The following is a 19,683-nucleotide window of genomic DNA, read 5'->3' as shown; positions in this document are numbered from 1 at the left end:
GGCAGCTCCAGACACGGGGCCGGGAGGGCGCTGGTTCCCAGGGAAGCCCTGTGGGCCCTGCCTGAGGGAGCTGGCTGGTCCCTGGCAGTGCTGAGGGTCCTCAGGGGAGGCCGAGCCCTGGGGGACGGGGTCTGAGCAGCCTCGAGAGGAGAGGCACCGAAGGGCCTCCCCCGCGTCTCCCTGGCAGAGGAGGGGCTGCAGTGGGGCCTGGGAGGTGGCTCCCCTTTGAGTCAGGAGGCCTGTGAATGGCCCTTGAGGCCCACGCCTGACCTCCAGAGAGGCTCTCTCCTCAGCCCCCCACCCCGGCCTGGCCGCCCGGCCCTCCGGGCCTGGGCAGTGCTGGTTGAAAGCTCAGGCTCAGGTCTTCACGTCCCACCTGCTTCACCTGCCGGGCGCCTCAGGGGGCCATCCTCCACCCCCACCCATCCCGGTCTGACAGCCGCAGTGGTACCAGCCTGGCCCGTGTGGCATGTCTTGGGCAATGCTGGTGCTGTCGGGACCCCCCGAGACGTAGTTCAGCCCCTTCCCCTGTGTTTGGTCCACGGCGGCCACCAGGCCCCCCTGGCCCTGGGCAGTCGCCATGCTTCCCGGAGCCTGTGCTGCAGGGAGGGGACCAGCCGCCTGCGCCTGCCCTGTGCAGTCAGGGAGTCATGCAGCCGGGTGTCCCGGACACCGTATTCGCTAAACCTGGACGCGGTGGCAGGTAAACCCTCTGCCTGCACCTGGGCGCCCCAGGCTGCGGGCGGGGCTCCACGTAGGTGACACAGTGTCCCGTGGCCGCCGCGATCCCTTGCTCCGTCCTGCCCAGCCCCGTCCCCACGAGCCTGCGTCCGTGTCTGTGGCCTCCGATCTCCTGTGGGAGGAAGGTGATTCCTCTGAAGGTCGCGGAGGCCCTCGGGCTGTGCAGGCCTGGCCTTCCTGTGGCGCCCGGAGCCGGCTGCCCCCCTGCCCCGCGGCGTGGTCCCACCCGAGACCGCCCGTGCAGGGAGCCCCGAATGGCCGCGTGCAGCCCTCAGCTGGCCGGGCGGGACGGGGTCTCGGGCGGGCATGTGCCGCACGGACCGTGAGGGGCAGGTGGCGGTCAGTGGAGGGAACGCAGCTGAAGGGGCTGCCGTCTCGGCCTCAGGCGGGTCTGGGCGGCGGGGCCCCTTAGCGCCCCCTCCCCCAGCCTTCCGTGGGCTCTCCGAGGGGCCCTGAGGTGCCAGCCCCGCTGCCCGTGCTGGCCCCGGCCACAGCTCTTGTCCCGAGGGTAGGGGGCGCGTGCGTGGGGTGGACCGTCGGCTGACCTCCCCGGCCTTCCCCTTCCAGAGAGCTGGGTCTGATCTAGCCCTTGGTCTCCTCTGGGTCTGGGCCTGGAGGGCAGGGCTGTGGCAGGTGTGGCCACCGCGGGCTGTGGGAGCTGCCGTGGGAGCCGCGAGGCCCGGCTGCCTGTGTGGACGGCAGGGGGCGGCTGGTGGCGCCGGGCGCTCCCGCTGCCACAACTGTCCGCTTCCTCCGTCTCCCGCCCCTGGCAGAAGCCAGCAGGGAAGTGTTGATGGGTTTCTCCTCTGAGCCAAATAAGGCAGAGGGAACGAGCTGGCTGGAGATGCAGCGGGCTGGGGGCGTGGGGGGCAGCCAGGCTTGCACGGGACCCCTGCCCTGGCAGCTGCCCTGGCCTGGCAGCCTTCCCCTGGGGTCTCTGAGCCTCCGGGTTCCGCCTGGCCCAGCCCAGAGGAGCTTCACCCAGCTGGCGGAGAAGCAGGCCCGAGGGTGCCCGTGGGCGGGTCAGGAGAGCCCGGGTCTAACCCTGCCGCTGCCCCGGGGCCTGGGGACTCAGATGCCTCATGTTCTCCCAGCCTCCTGCCCGGCCTGTGGAAGGGAAGCCTGGTCCTGGTGACCCGAATGCCCTGCGGTGTGTTCCCCCTAGTCTTCCCCTCTCGGTCAGTTCACCATACACAACCCCAGTTACACGTGAGAACATTCTCCCTGTGAAGAAGGAAGCCTCCCAGGTAGGGCCGAGCCCCCTCGCACACAGGTAAACCCTGGCTTTGCTTAGTGTGGCTCTTTCGGGCGTTTTTGACATTCACACTTGTGTGTCTGTGCTCATTTTAAGTGTTTTTTTTAATAAATTTATTTATTTTACTTATTTATTTTTGGCTGCATTGGGTCTTCGTTGCTGCGCACAGGCTTTTCTCTAGTTGCAGCGAGCGGGGGCTACTCTTCGTTGTGGTCCACGGGCTTCTCATTGCGGTGGCTTCTCTTGTTGCGGAGCACGGGCTCTAGACGTGCAGGCTCAGTGGTTGTGGCGCGCGGGCTCAGTAGTTGTGGCTCATGGGCTCTAGAGCGCAGGCTCAGTAGTTGTGGCACACGGGCTTAGTTGCTCCACGGCATGTGTGATCTTCCCGGACCAGGGCTCGAACCCGTGTCCCCTGCATTGGCAGGCGGATTCTTAACCACCTTCCACCAGGGAAGTCCCTCATTTAACTTTTACACAAGAGGAGTGGCAATGGGCGTGGCCGGCCGTGACTTGTGTCCTCCAGCAGGGCCTTGGAGGTTGGTGAGTTCTCTCTGCTACCTGCCGGGCACCGTTTCCATGGCAGCAGTCCCCTGAGCGGGAGTGGTTATGACCTCTCCCACCCAACAGCTGGGGAAACTGAGGCCCAGAGAGGCCCGCGTCTCCTGCAGGGCTGGGCCTCCAGCCGTTTCACAGGTAGGGGGACGGAGGCTGGGGTGAGTTCCGTAGCCCCTGGCCCGGGCTCTTTGCCACTGAGCCACCTCCTTCCAGAAGCTCTTCCCAAGCACTCAGCCCACTGCCCTCCTCCCCGTGACCCCGAGCCAGAGCCCAGCAAGAAGAGGAGGAGGGGGCCGGTGAGCTGCAGTAGCCCCTGGACTCTGGGCCCCGCGCCCTGCCATTCTCCACCCCGTTTTTCCATGTGCCGTGGCCTTGGCTGCCCTGGAAGGGGCCTGGCTGTCCCCCAGCCTGGTGGGAGGGCGGGCAGCTCCGCCCGGGCCCTGGTTTCCCACAGCTGACCCTGCAGACCTGCTAGTCCTGGACCAGCGCCCCCTGCTGCATCTGTCCCCTGCAGGCTGTCCTGTAGGGCTGGTTCGGCAGCGCCTGGGGCTGACCCTCACCCACCCACTTCTGCTCTCTCTGGGCCACCTAGACCCACACCATTTCTGGGGGGTGACAGCCCCCTCTCTCAGTTTCCTCATCTGCAAAGTACAGGCGACAGTAGTGCCCCTCACGGGTGCTGGGCAGTCATGGCGGCCGTGGTGCATCCCCCCCAGTCCTGGCCTCTCCCTGGGTCTCTCCCAGGCCCACTGTCCTTTCAGCTCTGATGCTGACGCAGGCCTGGCATGACCTCTGAGCCTTCTCGTGCGGCCCCTGCAAGCCTCTGGGGTCACCCGCCCACGCTGGCCTGCGGGTCCCACTGGCCGATGGTGTGGTGCTCAGGCTGGCGTCCTGTGTGTCCCGGGGCTTCCCCGCATGGGGCTAGAACACCCCTCGGAGGGTCGAGGTGAGGAGCCCGAGGGTCCCTTCACGCTGCACGCCTTCCCCCACTTCACAGGTGGGGAAACTGAGGCTCGGGGCGGGCGGCCTCCTCAAGCTCCCTCGGGAGGACGGGCCTCGTGTCCTCTTCTTCCACCCGGGGTGCAGGTCAGCCTTGGGGTGACGTCATGGCACCGCGGATGGACCTGGGGTCTTCGACGTCTTGCCGCCCCCCTCCCCACAGGCCCCCATCTCCCTGCAGGCCGGGCCGTGGTGTCCAGCTCTGTGTGGAACGTCCCGGGTGTTTGTGACCTCCACGCCGGCCTCCCTGCCCTCCCTTCCTGGCTGGGCACCAGCTGAGACCAGGGGTCGCTTTCCCCATCTGCAGGACCAGGCTCTGATGTGCTGGGTGAGGGTCTCTGAAGGGTTAACCGTGCCGGGAGGGGTTGGGGGAGCCTTTCCTGCCCAGCAGGCGGCCCTGCTGGCTTTCCCTCTGCCCTCACCCCGTCCTATTGTTCCTGGCTCAGGAAAAGGCATATTTCCCCCATGAGGTCACCAGCCACGGGCAGCTCTGGTGGGGAGGTGGGAGCTGCCTGGGCAGAGCAGGCCTGTCCCCCTTCTCAGGACGTCCCCACCGCCTCTTCACCTGAGTGTCCTTCTCTGCTGGAGCCTGGGGCTGCCCCAAACCTCCCCTGGCCTTCCCTGAGTCTTAGCCGACCCTCAAGGCCAAAAGCAATGCCACCTCCTCCAGGCGGCCTGCTCAGATGCCCTGAGCCTCCTTGTCATGCAGAGTCACAGTGAGGCCACCTTCATGGCACTTAGACCACCGGCCCCGAGGGCTAGGTGTGCAGCCAGGAGTCTGGACCCAAGTCCGCACTCTCCCAGCACGAAAGCCCTTCTCCTGTGGGAACCTGATTCCCCCTCTGAACCGGGAGACGTTGAGAGTCGCGTCAGCTCCCCATTTTGCGTCCTGTTTGCCTCTGCTGCCTGCTCCCGTGCTGGCCCCGGGCCACTCTTGCTCTGCTGGCCTCTTACCCTGTCCCCAGGCCCTGATAACAGGGAGGGGAGGTGGGCTGGGAATGTGACCCCAGCCCCATCTCTCATCCTGGCCCGGGGTGACCCTGCTGGGGCTGGAGGCCAGCGGGCCCAGCTGTCCTGGCTCATGTCCCCTGGGTCAGCGTCCAGGGCTGTCTGGCGCCACCTGCCTGCCGGTGCCAGCTTCCCGGCAGGGGGACCATCTGGCGGCCAGTCTCTGGAGGGCGGCGCTCCCAGACACCCCATGGCCTCTGTTTCCTCATCTGTGTTGGTGGAGATGCTCGCGTCCCAGGCCGCGCTCATCCGCAGTCTCTGCCCTCTGCGTCTAATGAATGAATGACTCTGAGGGGCCGTTGTCGCCCCTCCAGGGCAGGCCCTGTGCGGGCTCTGGCGCCCGGCGACCCTCCCAGGGTGGGGCAGTGCCTGGCAGCACTGTTGTCCCACGCGCTCCCCCCGACCCTGCCCCCTCTGACCCTTCATCCCTGACTTCCTGCTTTTGGCAGTTGGAGCTTCTAGATTCTTTTCCTCCTGCTTGGCCTGGGGCTGGGGAGGGGACGGAGGCCCCGCTCCACTGGCTGCAGACGACTGGGCTCTGGCTGGCCCCTGCTCCTCCAGTCTGGTCTCTGAGATCCTTCACTGATTGCTGGGGCTGTGTGTTCTTTTATTTTGGTAAAACACACGTAAGATAAAATGTACCATCTGAACCATTTTATTTATTTATCATCATTAACTTTGGGGGCCACGCCACGCAGCACGCGGGATCTTAGCTCCCCGACCAGATATCGAGCCTGTGGCCCCTGCAGTGGAAGCGCCAGGGAAGCTCCTTAACCTTTTTTAAGAGTGTGGTGCAGGGCCTCCCTGGTGGCGCAGTGGTTGAGAGTCTGCCTGCCGATGCAGGGGACACGGGTTCGTGCCCCGGTCTGGGAGGATCCCGTATGCCGCGGAGCGGCTGGGCCCGTGAGCCATGGCCACTGGGCCTGCGCATCCGGAGCCTGTGCTCCGCAACGGGAGGGGCCACAACAGTGAGAGGCCCGCGTACAGCAAAAAGAAAAAAAAAACAAAACAAAGAGTGTGGTTCAGTGGCATTAAGTACCCTCTCCGTATGGTGCAGCCGTCACCGCCACCTCTGGAACTGGGCACCTTCCCGGACTGAAACCCTCATCTGGGAAGCACCAGCTCCGTCTCCCCATCCTGGGTCAGCGTCGGCCTCACAGCCAGGCCTCCGGGAGTTTCCCCAGGACCTGCACTGCGCTTGCCGCCCTGTCCCGGGCTAGTGCACCCCATGGCCGGGGCGCGTGTGCTTGTTCAGCTCTGGTGTCCCGGGTGGGTCAGAACATGAGTACCTCAGGGGCAGAGAACTGCAGCACGTGCCCTCAGGAGAAAGTTACCTGGATGGCTGGGTGGGTGGGTACCACCTGGCTGGCACTGTGGAAGGAGAGGGACAGAACCCAGCAGGCTGAGAAGTGCAGCTCTGGGAGACAGACAGGAACTTTACAAGCCTTTGCCGTAAATGCGTTTCCCTCCTGCCTCTTGGGCCAGATCAGATAGATTTTTGTGTGTGTTTTTACGAAAACATACATTTGTGGAAAAGCTTTAGGTTTTGAGTTGAGCTGTTGGCTGCGGCAGGGGTACGTGGTGGAAGGAGGCTGCTTGGCGTCAGGGGTGCTCCGAGGAGCGGGAGGGCACGGCAGCGTCCGGAAAGGAAGGCAGCCGGACCAGAGGACCGCGGCACTGGCCGTGTGGTGCCCCGGGGCTTCCTCATTGCTGGGGTGATGGGGGGCTTAAGGAGACAGTGGGCAGGGGCTGAACACCCCACCTGGCCCTGCCACCTGCTCCACGGAGACTGTCCGTATAGCTGAGTCCGTGGCCGGGTTCAGGTCGGCTTGTTCTGGCCCAGGCCGTCCAGACGGCTGCGAAGTGGCGGTCCAGCCATTGCCGGGCTCACGGGCCACACCTGGGGGTCTGAGGGGCAGAGAGCGGAGGTGGGATAGCGACCCCCTCTTGGAGACCCGATCCGGGGTGGGCTTCGCCGTGCAGCTCTGCTCAATCACGATGACTGGGCCGTGAGGCTGGGCCGTCCGCGGGGGCTGGGGGTTGGATCCATGGTGGACACTGGCGCCCACAGCCGACTGCTGTGTCCTGGGCCTGGGCGGGCAGGGTTGGGTCACCCGGGCCTGCTTGCTGGCCGTGGTGATTGAAGAGCAGAGTGGCCAGAGGCGGCTCCAGCCTGGTGACCTCGCCAGGGCTGCCCACGCGAGGCTGGTCCCCTCTGGGCAGCGAGCGGGGCTTTCCTGGCCCAGCCCCTTCTCAGGCCCCCGGGAAAGGCTGAGTGGCCCGCTCGCTCAGTGACGAGACCCGAGTCGGGACACACGGCACCTCCCTGGCACCCCCAGACCCCCTCACTTCCTGGGTGCGGGTGAGGTCCCGGCACCCACTGCACTTGTTCAGGATGGGGTCAGCACCGTGAGACACGGGGGGCGCCCTCGAGTCAGTGAGGGGAGAGGCGGAGCGGCTGCAGACACGTGCGGGACTCGTGCCCCGGGCGACGTGCTGGGGGCCCGGCCGTGGCCCGAGTAGGCGCACCCGGCTATCTGGGAGGCAGAGGTGGGGGGAGGAGGCTAAGAGAGCTGGACCCCAAAATCAGCTGTGCTCTGTGTTGACTGAAAACATAACATCTTACAAAGGAGAGAAAGCAAGTCGGGAGGACGTCGTGACCTCAGGGCTGGCCCCGTGGCGGGGGCTCCGTGGGGCGGGGGCCTGAGACACATGGCGGACACGACGGCCACACTTGTCAGCGGACGGCAGAGCCGTCGTAAGGCAGGCACGGTGCTCCCGGTAACGGTGACACGTCACGCAGTGAGCGAGGTCGCTCGCCCACGCAGGGAGGTGGCAGCCTCGCAGGGGTGACATGCACAGCACCCACGGCAGAGGGGCTCAGGGGGCGATGGTCGGGGGGCGCGGGGCTGGTTGCCCCCACCCCCCAGCAGCCGGCTGACCGCGTCCTGTTTCCCCCGCAGCCTGCCTCTTCCGCATCAACGCGCTCTCGCTGGTCTACCTGCTGTTCCTGCTGCTGCTGCCCTGGTTCCCGGGCCCCTCCCGGCACAGCATCCAAGGTAAGGGCGGGCAGGGCTGTGCTGGGGGTGGCGGGGTGACTCGGGGTCTCGGAGCTCTTTGTCCAGGTGCCTGGGGGGTGGGGGAGCGTTGGGGCCCCAGCAGAACCGGGCAGGGATGGACTTTCTCTGTGGTTGAAGAGCCAGCAGGGAAGGATGGTGGGTGGTCGTGAGTTTCATTTTTCATGGTGGACCCTTGGCTGGTTTCAGAATCTCTTTTCTGACCTCATGCCACAGGGGCCATGATGCAGGATGCCCCTGGGGCGTCCCCTTGCCGTGGGCTGGGCCGCCTTCCCACCAGGTCCCTCCGCCAATCCCCACCCTGTCCCAGCGCCGTCCTTGCGGCCCATCTGCCCTGAGCGGCTGCGGCCAACCTTAAGTCCAGCTGCCACGCCGGCTCCCCCGCCCCGCTGTGGACTCGGGCTCCATCCATGTGCGCTCGGCGTGCTGCGGGGCCTTGGCTTCCCCCCCGACCACCTCGTCGTCGGGGTAACGGGGTAGCTGGGCTTACGGCGGTCTCTACCTGGTTCTGAGCTCTTGGAGGGCGGCCTCTGTGTCCACCAGGCAGATGGGTGGGAAGGCCCATCAGGGCGCCTGGGCCCCCAGGGCGGTGTGGACGGTGGTGCCCACGGCACGGGCTCGTCCGAGAGGAGCTGGAGTGGAGAGGATCCCTGCGTAGGAAGGCAGAGCACGGGCCCCTGTGAAGGGAGGTGCAGGCCTGCGGGCAGGTGGCACGGGAAGGGGGCACGGCTGAGGGGTCCCTTCGCGCTGGGGCTCCCACCAGCTGCTCTCTGGGTGCTTCTGGATCTGCTATCGTCCCGGCTTCTCGGTGAGGACAGGTGCCTGGGGACTGCTCTGTGCCCCGTGGGTTGGGAGGCCGTTAGGTTTCGGAGGGTGAAGAGAGGCACCCAGGGGGCAAGTTGTCGGGGTGTGACCCCCCGTGCCCGGCGGGCCAAGGGTTTGGCCTGTGGCTGCTGAGACCACCCCATACTGAGCGGCCACACGACACATCCCCACCCACAGTCCAGAGGTTGGAGTCTGGCCCGGGCCTCATGGGGCGAAAGCCCAGGTGTCGCAGGGCTGGTCCCTCCTGGAGGCTCTGGGAGCACCTGCTTCCTCACCTTTTCCAGCTTCTTGTCTCAGGGCCTCTCCCTCCACTGTCCAGGCTGGCGCTGGCCAGTCAGTGACAGTCACGCCCTGTCACTCTGACTCTGCCCTCCTGCCCCCTCTCCCCAGTTAGGACCTCCCCTTCCAGGGGGACCAGGAGCAGCTCCCTGTTGGAAGTCCAGCTGATTGGCACCGTTGGTTCCCCTTTGCTGTGTCAGCAAGCACTCCCAGGGCCCCAGGATTGGGCATGGATTTCCCTGAAGGAGTGTCATTCTGCCTTCTACAGGGTGGCAGGTCACCCCTCCCCGGCCTGGGGCATCTGGCGGTAACACCCTCATCAGCCTCTCTCCCCACTTGGGGCTCCCGTACGGAGCCCTGATCTTGGAGTGTGGGTAGGATTCAGGGGAGGGGCCCCAGCACGGGTACAGAGCAGGGAGCCACGGGGGACCCCAGGCCAGACCCCTCCCCAGCCAGCTGGCCCGGCTGCCCCCCAACTCCCAGCTCCCTGGGGAGGGCTGCTGGGCAGAGTCTGGCATCCAGGCCTTCCTCTCCTCTCCGTGGACCCCGTTCCCGGGCTCTCGGCTTAGAGCTGCTTGTTCGTCCATATTTCCTGCCCATGAGCAACTGGGAACACTTTCTTCTAATTGGCGGTGGGGGAAGCACAGGCTCCCGGCCAGGGCAGGAGTCCAGAGTGGGGAAGGGTCAGGGAGCAGAGGGAGAGGCGCTGGGAAGACTTGCCCGCCTGACCTCCACCCGTCCATCGCTCCAGCCCCAGAGGCCCTTCAGGGACAGGGAGGTTGCTGGGTTTTTCCGGGCAGGAGAGAGGAAAATGTGAGGCCTGCCCGTGCCTGTGCCGCAGCTGGGCCTCGGCGCCGGCAGCAGGTGGAAGGTCTGAGGCTGCGCGGGGTGCCCGTGGGCGCCGATTCCTGGCCCCATCCCCGTGGGGGCGTCAGCCTGACCCCGGCTCCCTGTGCAGGGCGGAGAGGGATCAGGACCATCACTTTGCCGGGCAGTGGGGCGGCGGCCACGGGCCACGTGCCCCGCACAGGGCAGGGCAGGGCAGGGGTGCAGCAGAGCTGCTCCTGGCGACCTGATTAATGTTTAGGGACTCGGGGAGGCCCCGTCCCTTCCTTAGAACAAAACCCAGCCCCGCGGCTGCTCGCGGGAGAGGGTGCACCTGCCCCTGGAGCCCCTCAGCTCTGCTTTAAGTCCGGTGCTGTTTGGACGTGGTGGGCCTGGTGGGCGGGTCTGGTTCACCTCGCAGAGCAGTCGGTGCCCCGGGAGGCTCCCTGTCTTTGCTGCGTGAGGGGATGAGAGGCTCTGCCATCCTCCCCAGACCTGCACCCTCCTGCCTGTGAGCAGATGACGCCCCACGGTCGGCAGAGCAGATGGGCCCCCCGCTGCCCCCCGTCAGGGCCTCGTGCTCAAACTCTGATTTCCCCGCGTGGGGACCCTGTCCCTCCCTGCCCCATCTCTGCACCGTCCTCGGTGTGACGGAGCCTCGGACGACCGGAGGACGCCCCTTCCCTCAGCGCCGCTTGTGCAGATCGCGTCAGGAGGGCGAGGTCTGCAAGCCACTCACCGTAGTACCAGAGCTGGGCCCCGGGTGGGCGCCGCACCCACAAGGGGCTGGGGCTGCCCCAGAACAGGGTCGCAGCCTTTGTGGCGGCAGGTAGTGCCGAGGGCGGAGATGCCCTGGAGCGTTTGCAGACTGAGCCACCGCGTCAGGGAGGTTTGGGGCTCAACCCCGGTGCCCGCTCTGGGTCAGACAGATGCTCCTTGGACCTGCCCCGAGCCTCCCTCTCTTCTGATGCTGCAGCCACAGCCTCCCGGCCCCACCTCCTGCTTCTCCACATTCCTGCCTGAGCCTCAAGTCCCCGAGCGGAGCCCCGGCTCCTTCAGGAGGAGGGACTTCCGTGTGACCCCTGCCCTGCACGGCAGAGGTGGGGTTGCCTGCCCACGAAGGCAGGCCCGGTCCTTCCGCGGCGCTCCTGTGCTGTGCAGGCCTCACGTGACCGAACGAGTGACCCCAGGTCAAGGAGGGAGGCAGGCGGCACTTCCAGCAGGTGCAGGGTGTGGTCTAGCCCCCGTACGCACCCCTGACACACACACACACACACACGTACACACACGAGTGTGTGCCCGCCAACGATACTCGCTCTTTCTGGCACTCAGAGCCGAACCTTGGAGTCCACTGTGGTAGACTCTAGTGGGCACCTGCCACCCCCTTTATCCCTCCTGGGCGGTTCAGGAGCCCCACAGTGGCTTGACCCCCCCCCCCGAAATCAGAGCTGCCCTTTGGCCTCACCCAACACTGCTGTCAGGCATCCCTCTATCCTCTCGTTCTCCATCCAGCCATCCTCTAATCCACACATCCTCCCGTCCTCCCATCCACCCATTCATTCATGTATCTGTCCTGTAATCCAGCCATCCCTCCTCCCATCCCTCCATCTCCCATCCATTCCCCCATCTATCCGCCATCATACATCCTCTCATCCACCATTTATCCATCCTTTCCCCCATCTGTCTCTCCATCCTCCCACCCGTCCATTTATCCTCCACCCATTTGTTCCCCATCCATCCCCTCATCCCTTCGTCCATCCGTCCATCCATTCCTCCTCCCATACATCAGCTCATCGTGTGAATTCCCAGGGTATGGCCACCTCTCGGAGCCTGAGGCTTTGTTCTGTGGGCAGGAGAGCATCCCAGCCTCGACAAGCAGCGTGGCTGCGTGCTGGGCAGGGCCTTCGCTGGATGGTGCACGCTTTCAGCCCGCACCGGGCATGAAGCAGCGCCCCGCCGCCAGGGCCAAGCAGCAGCACAGATGTTTCCTGGATACATGAGCAAAACTGGAGGTGGCCCCCCAGCCCGAGGGGGCTTTTCCTTCCTGCACTGGCTCCGCCCCACTGCCCCACGCCCCAGGAAGGGGACAGGACCGAGCGCAGGCAGGATGGGTGTACTGTACTCTGCTGGTTCCTTGCTGTGCGACTGTGGGCAAGTCCCTTCACCTCTCTGTGTCCACTTCCCTGTCTGTACGTTGGGGTCGTGACGGTGCTGGACCACGGGGCTGTGGTGCGCAGTCAGTGGGATGGTGTAGGAGGGGCGTGCTGCGTGAGCGCGCTGCTCACGGCCCCTGAAGACCCTGGGTCCGTGCTGGGTGCGTGTCTCGGGCTGGTGCACACAGCCTGGCTCAGGGCTGGTAGCCAGGGCTGAGCGGCCTTGACCGGTCTGCTCCCTCCGCATCCCCCCCTCCAGGCCCGGCTGCTGCCGGCCTCACTGCTGCGTCTCTGCCTACAGGTCACACTGGCCGCCTCCTGAGAGTCCTCCTGGGCTTCAGCCTCCTCTTCCTGGCAGCCCACCTCACCTTCCAGATATGCCTGCACACCATGCCCCACCTGGACCAGCTTCTGGGGCCGAGCTGTGAGTCACCGAAGGGCCGGGACGGGGGTGCCTGGGGGAGAGCCGATGGCCTCCTGAGCGACTGGACAGCCCGGGGAGGGCGGGGGTGCCGCACGCGCCTCGGAAAGGTCAGCTCGGCCTCAGGGGCCGCCTTGCCTAATGTGGGCCGCCTCTGAGTGCCCTGCCACGATTCACGTCCAGCCCAAATGGCCCAGCTTAAGTGCCCCGCTAATAGGTGGCCGTGGGGCTGGGCTGAGCACCGGCCCAGTGCTGGTCCCAGAGCACTGTGTCCGGGCAGCCCTGGTCTTCTCAGGCCCCTCCGTCTCACACCTTCCTCCTGAGCCCTCTGGGGCAGAGAGACTTGGCCGGGGGGCGGGCCCTGGTGTGCCGCCCGCCCACTGTCCTGTGCCCTTTCACCCCGAGGATGGAATCCCCAGCCGGCGCCCAGCCCTCCCACTTCCACTGACACTAGCGCCCCAGTGTTCAGACGACGGAACCCTGGGCTCCCATCCCCACTGCCCGGTGGGGTCTCCCACCTCCACGTCCTACTGGCTCGTGGCGGGCAGGGTGTCCACCCACTTCCCATTTTCATTCCGTGAAGGTCGTGCCTCTCCTGCAGTTTAGAAACTGGAGAGAAGTCAGGTGCCTCGAGGGCCCTCTGGTCCTGGCGGCTCTTAGACCAGCCCTCCCCACTCGGGCCCCCAAGGAGCAGCCGGCCTTGGCCAGTGGGTCCGAGAGCCCGGCCCAGCCTCCCGGGCCACACAGCGCCCAGCTGGGCCATGAAACCCGTTCTGCCAGACAGGACTAATGGGTTTTGATCTGCCCAGCTTTCCCCGGCTGGGCCTCAGCTACCCTTCCGGCGAAGGCAGCATTCTCAAGCCCCCCCGGACACCAGGGGTTCCGTGGCTGTGGGGCTCCCGAGGCCCTCCTGGCAACACGGAAGGGGTTTCTCAGCACCCGCCCGCCTGACCCGGTTCTCCCGTGCCTCTCTCTGCAGGCAGCACCTGGGACACCATCTCCCGACACATAGGGGTCACGAGGTGAGTCCCCCAGCCTCCCTTGTGGATTTCCTGGGCCTCCAGCTCCCGGGGTGCCCCCCGCTGGCCCCTGCCCTCCTGAGCCGACCATGAGCTCTCCCCGCCCTCCACAGGCTGGACCTGAAGGACGTGCCCAGCGCCATCCGCCTGGTGGCCCCCGACCTGGGTGTCCTAGCGGCCTCCTCCCTGTGCCTTGGCGTCTGCAGGCGCCGTACGCGGACGGCCCGGCGGAGCCTGCGCACCCAGGAGCCGGTGAGGGACGTGGGGGCGCCTGTGTCCCGGCCGTCTGAGGACTGTTGTACTTTCTCTTGGTTCCTCCCTCTCTATCTCTTTCTTTCTACTCATGTGGACGTTTTAGTTGTAAAAGTCCATATATGCCCATCATGGAGAGACACAGCAACGGAGGAGGTCAAGTGCACGTCCCCGTGGGGGGTTGCTAGCAATGCAGCGCGTGGTCCTAGCATGGGCAGGAACCCCAGGCAGCGCCTGCGCCTTTAGAGCTGCCCCTGGAAGAGGGTCTTCGGGGCCACAGGGCAGTAGGGAGTCAGCGCTCGTGGAGGCTGGTCTGCGCCAGCCCTCGGAGCACCTAGGGACCGATGGGTGAATGGACGGACCGACGGAAGGACAGACGATGTTCGAGCGGCCGTGCCCACAGTGGGGCATCGGTGGGCTGTGTGTGTCAAGGCAGGGGCTGTGTCGGCTCAGAGGCCTGAAGCAGGGCCCTCCGCCAGAGTCCTCGGGGTCCCCCTGGGCTCTACCCTCCGTGTCCTCTCCTGTCCCTGCACGAGGGCTGTGGTCTCGAGCCCAGTCTGGGCCCCTCACACTCGGCCTCAGTCTCTGTCCAATAGGGCCTGGCCTCCAGGGCTGGGCCAGGTCTGTGGCCATCCAGGGTCCCTGCCCGGGAGGCCCTGGGGGGCCACAGGCTCATGCCCTTAGCCCCAGTGTCCACTGGTCCAGCAGCTGATGCTTGCGGAAACGAGGGCCTCAGTCCCCAGGGAGGAGGGGACTTCCTACCGCAGGTCGAGGCGGGGCTCAGCCTGCAGCTGACCTGCCCATCCCCCGAGTCCTGCAGGGCAAGGCTGGCACCCGGGGGCCTGGAGGTAGAGTGGCTTTTCCAGGCACTTGTGGGGGTCAAGTGGGGCCGGGACCGCCCTGCTGCCTGCCCTCGGGGTGGCCCCCTGACTTGGCCGTCCCCCTCCATCGCCCCGGTGCGTGGGCACCGGCGGGTGCAGGGGCCAGGGAGGCCTCTGGTTTCCTCGTTAGCAGAGCTGGGGCTTCCCGGAACAGCTGCACCGGGAAGGGGCTGGCTTGTTCTCCACGCCTGGGGGGGCGGGAGGGGCGGCCCCCCAGTCCACGCTGCCCATCACCCCTCAGAGCACAGGGCTGTCCTGGTGGCCCTTGGGGGCTGAACTCTGGCCCCGGGGCGGCTGGTGTAGGCAGACCTCAGAGCAGGGCCGTGGGGGCCATGGGGGCCCATCACAGGTGCCCGGAGTTCAAGGCCAGAAGCAGCCCCAGCGCCCCCGTGTGGACGCTGCCGCCTGGCAGGGCCGCGGCACACGTGGCTGCACACGATCTGTGCACACGCTCCTGTCCTGACTTGGCACACGTGGGTCTGTGCCTGCCCTGCGGGGGTCATTGGGGCTGCGCTGGGAGGTGTGTCCTGGGGGCCGGCCGAGGCGGGGCTGGACCACGCGGGGGGGCGGGACCATGCGTGGGGGGCGGGACCACGTGGTGGTGGTGGGGCGGGACCATGCGTGGGGGGGCGGGACCACGTGGTGGTCGGGGGGCGGGACCACGCGGGGGGGCCCCCAGCAGCTGTCTCTGTTCTTCCCTCTCCCAGAAATGCTCGTTTTCCACGGCAGCTTTCCCAGGGCCCGTGCCAGGCTGTGGGCAGGGTTGAGCTCGGGCCTGGTGCAGCGCCTCCCAGCAGCTGTCCCCCATCCCCCCGTCCTGGTACATAATGGGGGGACCCTGGATACTGCTCTGACCCCAGGGCTGGGCCTCTGCCCTGTCCCCTCCCCTCCTTCCAGGCACGGCTCAGTGGCACCTCCCTGGGGCCTGCCCCGTGCCCCACCCTCATTTGACAGGCAGGAAACAGACTCAGAGAGGTTAGGGGGGCTCACCAAGGCTGCACAGGCGAGACCCCTAACCCCCGACTCGAAGCCAGCATGTGACCTGGCCAGGCGCCTGGCCCCTGAGCCCATGGTCTCAGCCTGGACACCGAGGGCCACCTCCGCCACGGGGCGGGGCAGGGGCACGGCGCCCATGTTACAGCTGGGGACATGGGGTCCCGGGCGTCTGACAAAGAGTCTGTGTTCTCTCTGCCTCCCGCTGGCCTCCCTGGTTCCAGGAAACAGCTGTGTTCTGGGAAACCCTGAGGTGGGACCAGGGCAGCAGGCGCTGGTGGGTCTCTGTGCCCCGCAGGCAGTTGAGGCCGGGGAGGGCCGCCCAGCTGTGCATCTCACTCTCCAGAAGCCCCACTAGGCAGCAGAGCAGGAGCTGGCTGCACCCTGGGCGCTGTCCTCCCTGGCTGTGTGATTTGGGGCCCCCTCCGAGCCTCCGTCGCTGTACTTACGAGGAAGGTGCTGTGGGACCAAGGGTAGGGTGTAGAGGTGCCCTGTAACTGTAGAGTGAGATGCACACGTGGCTGTGCTGTGCGCTGCTTTGCTTTTCCCTAAAAATCCCCACGCGAGCCCTCTCAGGCCAAGGGCACTGGGGACAGATGCAGGAACCTGTGGGCCTGCCCTATCCTCGGGGTCCTCTGGTGGGGGTGGGGAGTAAAGAGGCCCTTGAGGGGCTCCGGAGCACCGTGAGGTCAGCCTGCACGGGTCAGTCATCCGAGCGCCAGGCCTCGGCAGGAGCGTGTCTTGCTGCCGCAGTGGGCCGCCTCCAGGGCTGTGAACCCGAGTGGGGCGGTGGGAAGACGGTGGGCGGAGCTGGGCCTGGAGGGCAGCACGCGGCCACACTCAGGCTGGCGGCCCCGTGTCCTCGGAAGGCCCGCGGTGGGTGTGGGGAGGGGAGGGTGTGGGGCTGCAGGGGTGGCCCCCTCCCCCCTCCCCCCTCCCCCCTCCCCCACCACGCACCTGACTTCTGCCCGCCCCGTGACCTTGGCAGGACTACGATGATGGGGACGTGGACACCGGCTCCCTGGTGGGGCTGCAGGAAGCCCCTGCACTGCCCCGCAAGCGGAGATCTTGGCTGGCCGCTCGGTTCCGGATCACAGCCCACTGGCTGCTGGTGGCTGCTGGGCGGACTCTGGCCATAGTGCTGCTCGCGCTGGCAGGTACCCACTGGGCAGGGAGCTGGGACCCCACCACTGGCGGTCACACCGGCAGGGGTCTCGGCAGCCAAGCTCCCCACTGAGCAGCGAGACGGTGGTCAGGCTGCCCAGGCCAGGAGTGACCCTGTGCGCCTCTGCCTGGTCTGCAGGCATCGCCCACCCCTCAGCCTTCTCCAGTGTCTACTTTTTGCTGTTCCTGACCATCTGCACCTGGTGGGCCTGCCACTTTCCCATCAGCCCCCTGGGCTTCAGTGCACTCTGCGTCACGGTGGGCTGCTTTGGCGCCGGCCATCTCCTCTGCCTCTACTGCTACCAGACGCCCCTCGCCCAGTCCATGCTCCCACCTGCCAGCATCTGGGCCAGGTGAGGGCTCGCCCATGGGGCCCCGGCCCTGTCCGCCTGGCACCCGTGACTTCCTCGCCGCAGTCAGTAACGCACCTTCTGTGGGCAGGGTGTTCGGTCTCAAGGACTTTGTGGCCCCCGCCAACTGCTCCAACCCCAACGTGCTGGTCCTCAACACCAGCCACGACTGGCCCGTCTACGTGAGCCCCGGCATCCTGCTGCTTCTCTGCTACACCGTGACCTTGCTCCTGAGGCTCCAAGTGCGCCGGCCCACGGACTGGGTCAGTGCCCAGGCCAGCGCCCTGCGTCCCCACACCCCTCAGGCCGGGGTGGGGGGCTGAGCTCTCCCCTCCGGCCTCCACAGGGGAAGGAGGCGGCCGGGGGCAACACGGAGCTGGAGGTGGAGCTGACTGAGGTGGATCAGCGGCCCCAGGGCCAGGCCAGGGCTCCAGCCACCAAGGAGGAAGAGGCCACGCAGGTGAGGGGTCTGGACTGAGCGGTGGGGCTGGCGCACCCCTGCCCCCAGTCTTGGCTCACGGGTCTTGGCTTGTCTGCAGCACACGATTCCCGTGCCGCCGGACCCTGAGGACAACTGCATCGTGCACGACCTCACTGGCCACAGCCCTGTCCAGCAGCGGCCCCGTAAGTATGACCCGGCCACACGGGTGCTGCCCCCTGGTGGCCTCGCCCGGTTGGCCTGTCCAGCTGCGCACCTCTCTGGGGCCGCCCAGGGCGGGCGCGGTAGCTGTGATGCTCATGGAACCCGAGACCCTGCGGGGGCTTCTGGTCTCTCACCCACTCCCCACCTGCCTTCCAGTCCCCAGAGACCTTGACTGCTCTGCCTTGGGCTGCATCAGTGGCCCTGGGAGCTGTGAAGACAGTGTCCCCAGGGCAGGGCTCTGTGGTGCTTTTTCCTTTTCCTTCTTTTTTTTTTGTACTAAGCCTCGCTTTCCATTTTACAAAGCAGAGGATGAAGCCGCTGGCCTCGGGGGCTGGCATCTGGGGACGTGGGTGCTCACAGAGCTGGAAGGGGATCAGGGCAGTCTCCTCCACCCCATCCCTTCAGGGTCTCGGAAACCGAGCCCTGGAGAGGGGCGAGGACTGGGCAGGGTCCCACGGCACATCAGGAACAGTGTCGGACAGGAGCCCGGGCCCTTTGCCCGTGTCTTCCGGCCCCAGTGCCCCGTGAGCCTGTGCCAGGCGTGGCCCCCCTCCACCTGGGCTGTGGCTCCAGCATGCTGTCTGCATTTTCGGGCCACTCGGGTGTAGGCAAGGGGCTCGGGCCTATTGACGTTGGAGTTTCCCCAGCAGGGGTCTCGCCTCCCTGGTGACCCCTGCCCTCACCCCTTAGCGCACCTCAGGCTGACTGGGCCTAAGGAGACATCTCCGTTGCACAGCCTGGGCCACCTCATCATGGACCAGAGCTACGTATGTGCCCTCATTGCCATGATGGTAAGTGCGCTGGCCTGGGCCACCCCTCGGGCTGGGGCTTCCCGCGGGCTCCCTCGCGACAGATGGTGTCCTGGTGCCTTGTCACCAGAAGCGGTTGGGGCTGTGACCTGCTAGGCCAAGAGCAGCCCCGGCCAGCCCCCAGCCGCGTGTGTGAGTGTGCGCATACGTGCGGTGGGGGTGTGGGTGTGCCCGGGCTGCTCTCTCCGGGCCAGCGGGGCAGGTTGGCCTTCCTGTCTGTGTACCCCCCAGCCCCGGGGGCCCACCACCTCGTCAGCCTTGGGGAACGGGGTCTGGGTGCCGGGCCGGGTGTCCTGCGCAGCCCTACCCATGCCCTGGCCGCCCAGGTGTGGAGCATCACCTACCACAGCTGGCTGACCTTTGTGCTGCTGCTCTGGGCCTGTCTCATCTGGACCGTGCGTAGCCGCCACCAGATGGCCATGATCTGCTCGCCTTTCATCTTGCTCTACGGGCTGGCGCTCTGCAGCCTGCGCTACGTGTGGGCCATGGACCTGCGGCCCGAGCTGCCCACCGCCCTGGGCCCTGTCAGCCTGCGCCAGCTGGGGCTGGAGCACACCCGCTACCCCTGCCTGGACCTGGGCGCCATGGTGAGTCTCCTCCCGCCCCTTGAGCTCCTGTGATGACGCCACACTGCCCGTTGTCCAGCTCCCAGTGCCGTGGGCACTCTGGAGGCCGGAGCCCATGTCTGGTTGTCACCGGGGTCACCCAGCCAGCCCGGAGCAGTTGCTCGAAGAGCGTTTGTTGAATGAACGAGTGGTGATCTCGTGTTGCTGGGGGTGCCACCCCATCTGCCTGGCACGGGCTCTGTGAGCACCGCCCGCGGCCCCGGGGTCTCGGCGAGTGTCTGTGCCTTCGCTGTGTCCCCTTTGGGGACAGGCCGTGGTACCTGGATGTCCGTGCTGCTGCCAGTCACGTGCTGGGGGCCTGTGAGTCAGTTACACCTCACGGTGCAAGCCCAGGAGCCTGTAAGGGTGCAAACACCTGTGACCCCGCGTTCACCTGCACGTCTGTGTGCAAACGTGGTGTGGGATTGCAGGATCTGCTGTGTGGGAGCGTGTGCGTCTGTGCGTGAACTCGTGCGTGCGTACGAGAGGCTGAGCTGCTGTCTGCAGGGAGACTGGCGCGTGGGGGCCGGGCGGGCTGCCTTCCCGCTGCGGTCTCACCCCCGGCTCCCATCTCCTCCGGCTGGGCCCGGCTTTGTGGTACCGGCCCCCACTCACTGACGCTGCCCCCACCCCCCAGCTGCTGTGCACCCTGACCTTCTGGCTTCTGCTGCGCCAGTTTGTGAAGGAGAAGCTGCTGAAGAGGGCGCGGGACCCCGTGGCACTGATGGAGGTCACTGTGGCCGCCACAGGTGAGCGGGCCGGGCAGCGGGGGAAGGGGGGTGCGGCCCCTCCCCCACCCCCCCGGTCCTGAAGCTGCACCCCCCGCCTG

The 19,683-nt window shown here is 66.6% G+C and overlaps 1 protein-coding gene across 6 annotated transcripts in view; it reads left to right on the top strand.

The window, feature by feature from the left end:
- Positions 1 to 19,683, top strand: part of PIEZO1 (piezo type mechanosensitive ion channel component 1) — a 54,859-nt gene that overhangs the window by 18,601 nt on the left and 16,575 nt on the right. For all 6 annotated transcript variants that reach the window (XM_060085414.1, XM_060085413.1, XM_060085411.1 and 3 more), the window contains exons 2-13: positions 7,522 to 7,617; positions 12,019 to 12,141; positions 13,118 to 13,160; positions 13,271 to 13,409; positions 16,272 to 16,440; positions 16,587 to 16,800; positions 16,889 to 17,060; positions 17,144 to 17,257; positions 17,337 to 17,421; positions 18,131 to 18,231; positions 18,576 to 18,836; positions 19,492 to 19,603. In XM_060085414.1, coding sequence (XP_059941397.1) covers positions 7,522 to 7,617; positions 12,019 to 12,141; positions 13,118 to 13,160; positions 13,271 to 13,409; positions 16,272 to 16,440; positions 16,587 to 16,800; positions 16,889 to 17,060; positions 17,144 to 17,257; positions 17,337 to 17,421; positions 18,131 to 18,231; positions 18,576 to 18,836; positions 19,492 to 19,603 — 1,629 coding nt within the window. The remainder of the gene's footprint in view (positions 1 to 7,521; positions 7,618 to 12,018; positions 12,142 to 13,117; positions 13,161 to 13,270; positions 13,410 to 16,271; positions 16,441 to 16,586; positions 16,801 to 16,888; positions 17,061 to 17,143; positions 17,258 to 17,336; positions 17,422 to 18,130; positions 18,232 to 18,575; positions 18,837 to 19,491; positions 19,604 to 19,683) is intronic.

This window comes from Mesoplodon densirostris, chromosome 19 (genome assembly GCF_025265405.1).
Source record: "Mesoplodon densirostris isolate mMesDen1 chromosome 19, mMesDen1 primary haplotype, whole genome shotgun sequence".
Taxonomy (NCBI): domain Eukaryota; kingdom Metazoa; phylum Chordata; class Mammalia; order Artiodactyla; family Ziphiidae; genus Mesoplodon; species Mesoplodon densirostris.
This window is presented reverse-complemented; position numbering and strand designations above follow the sequence as displayed.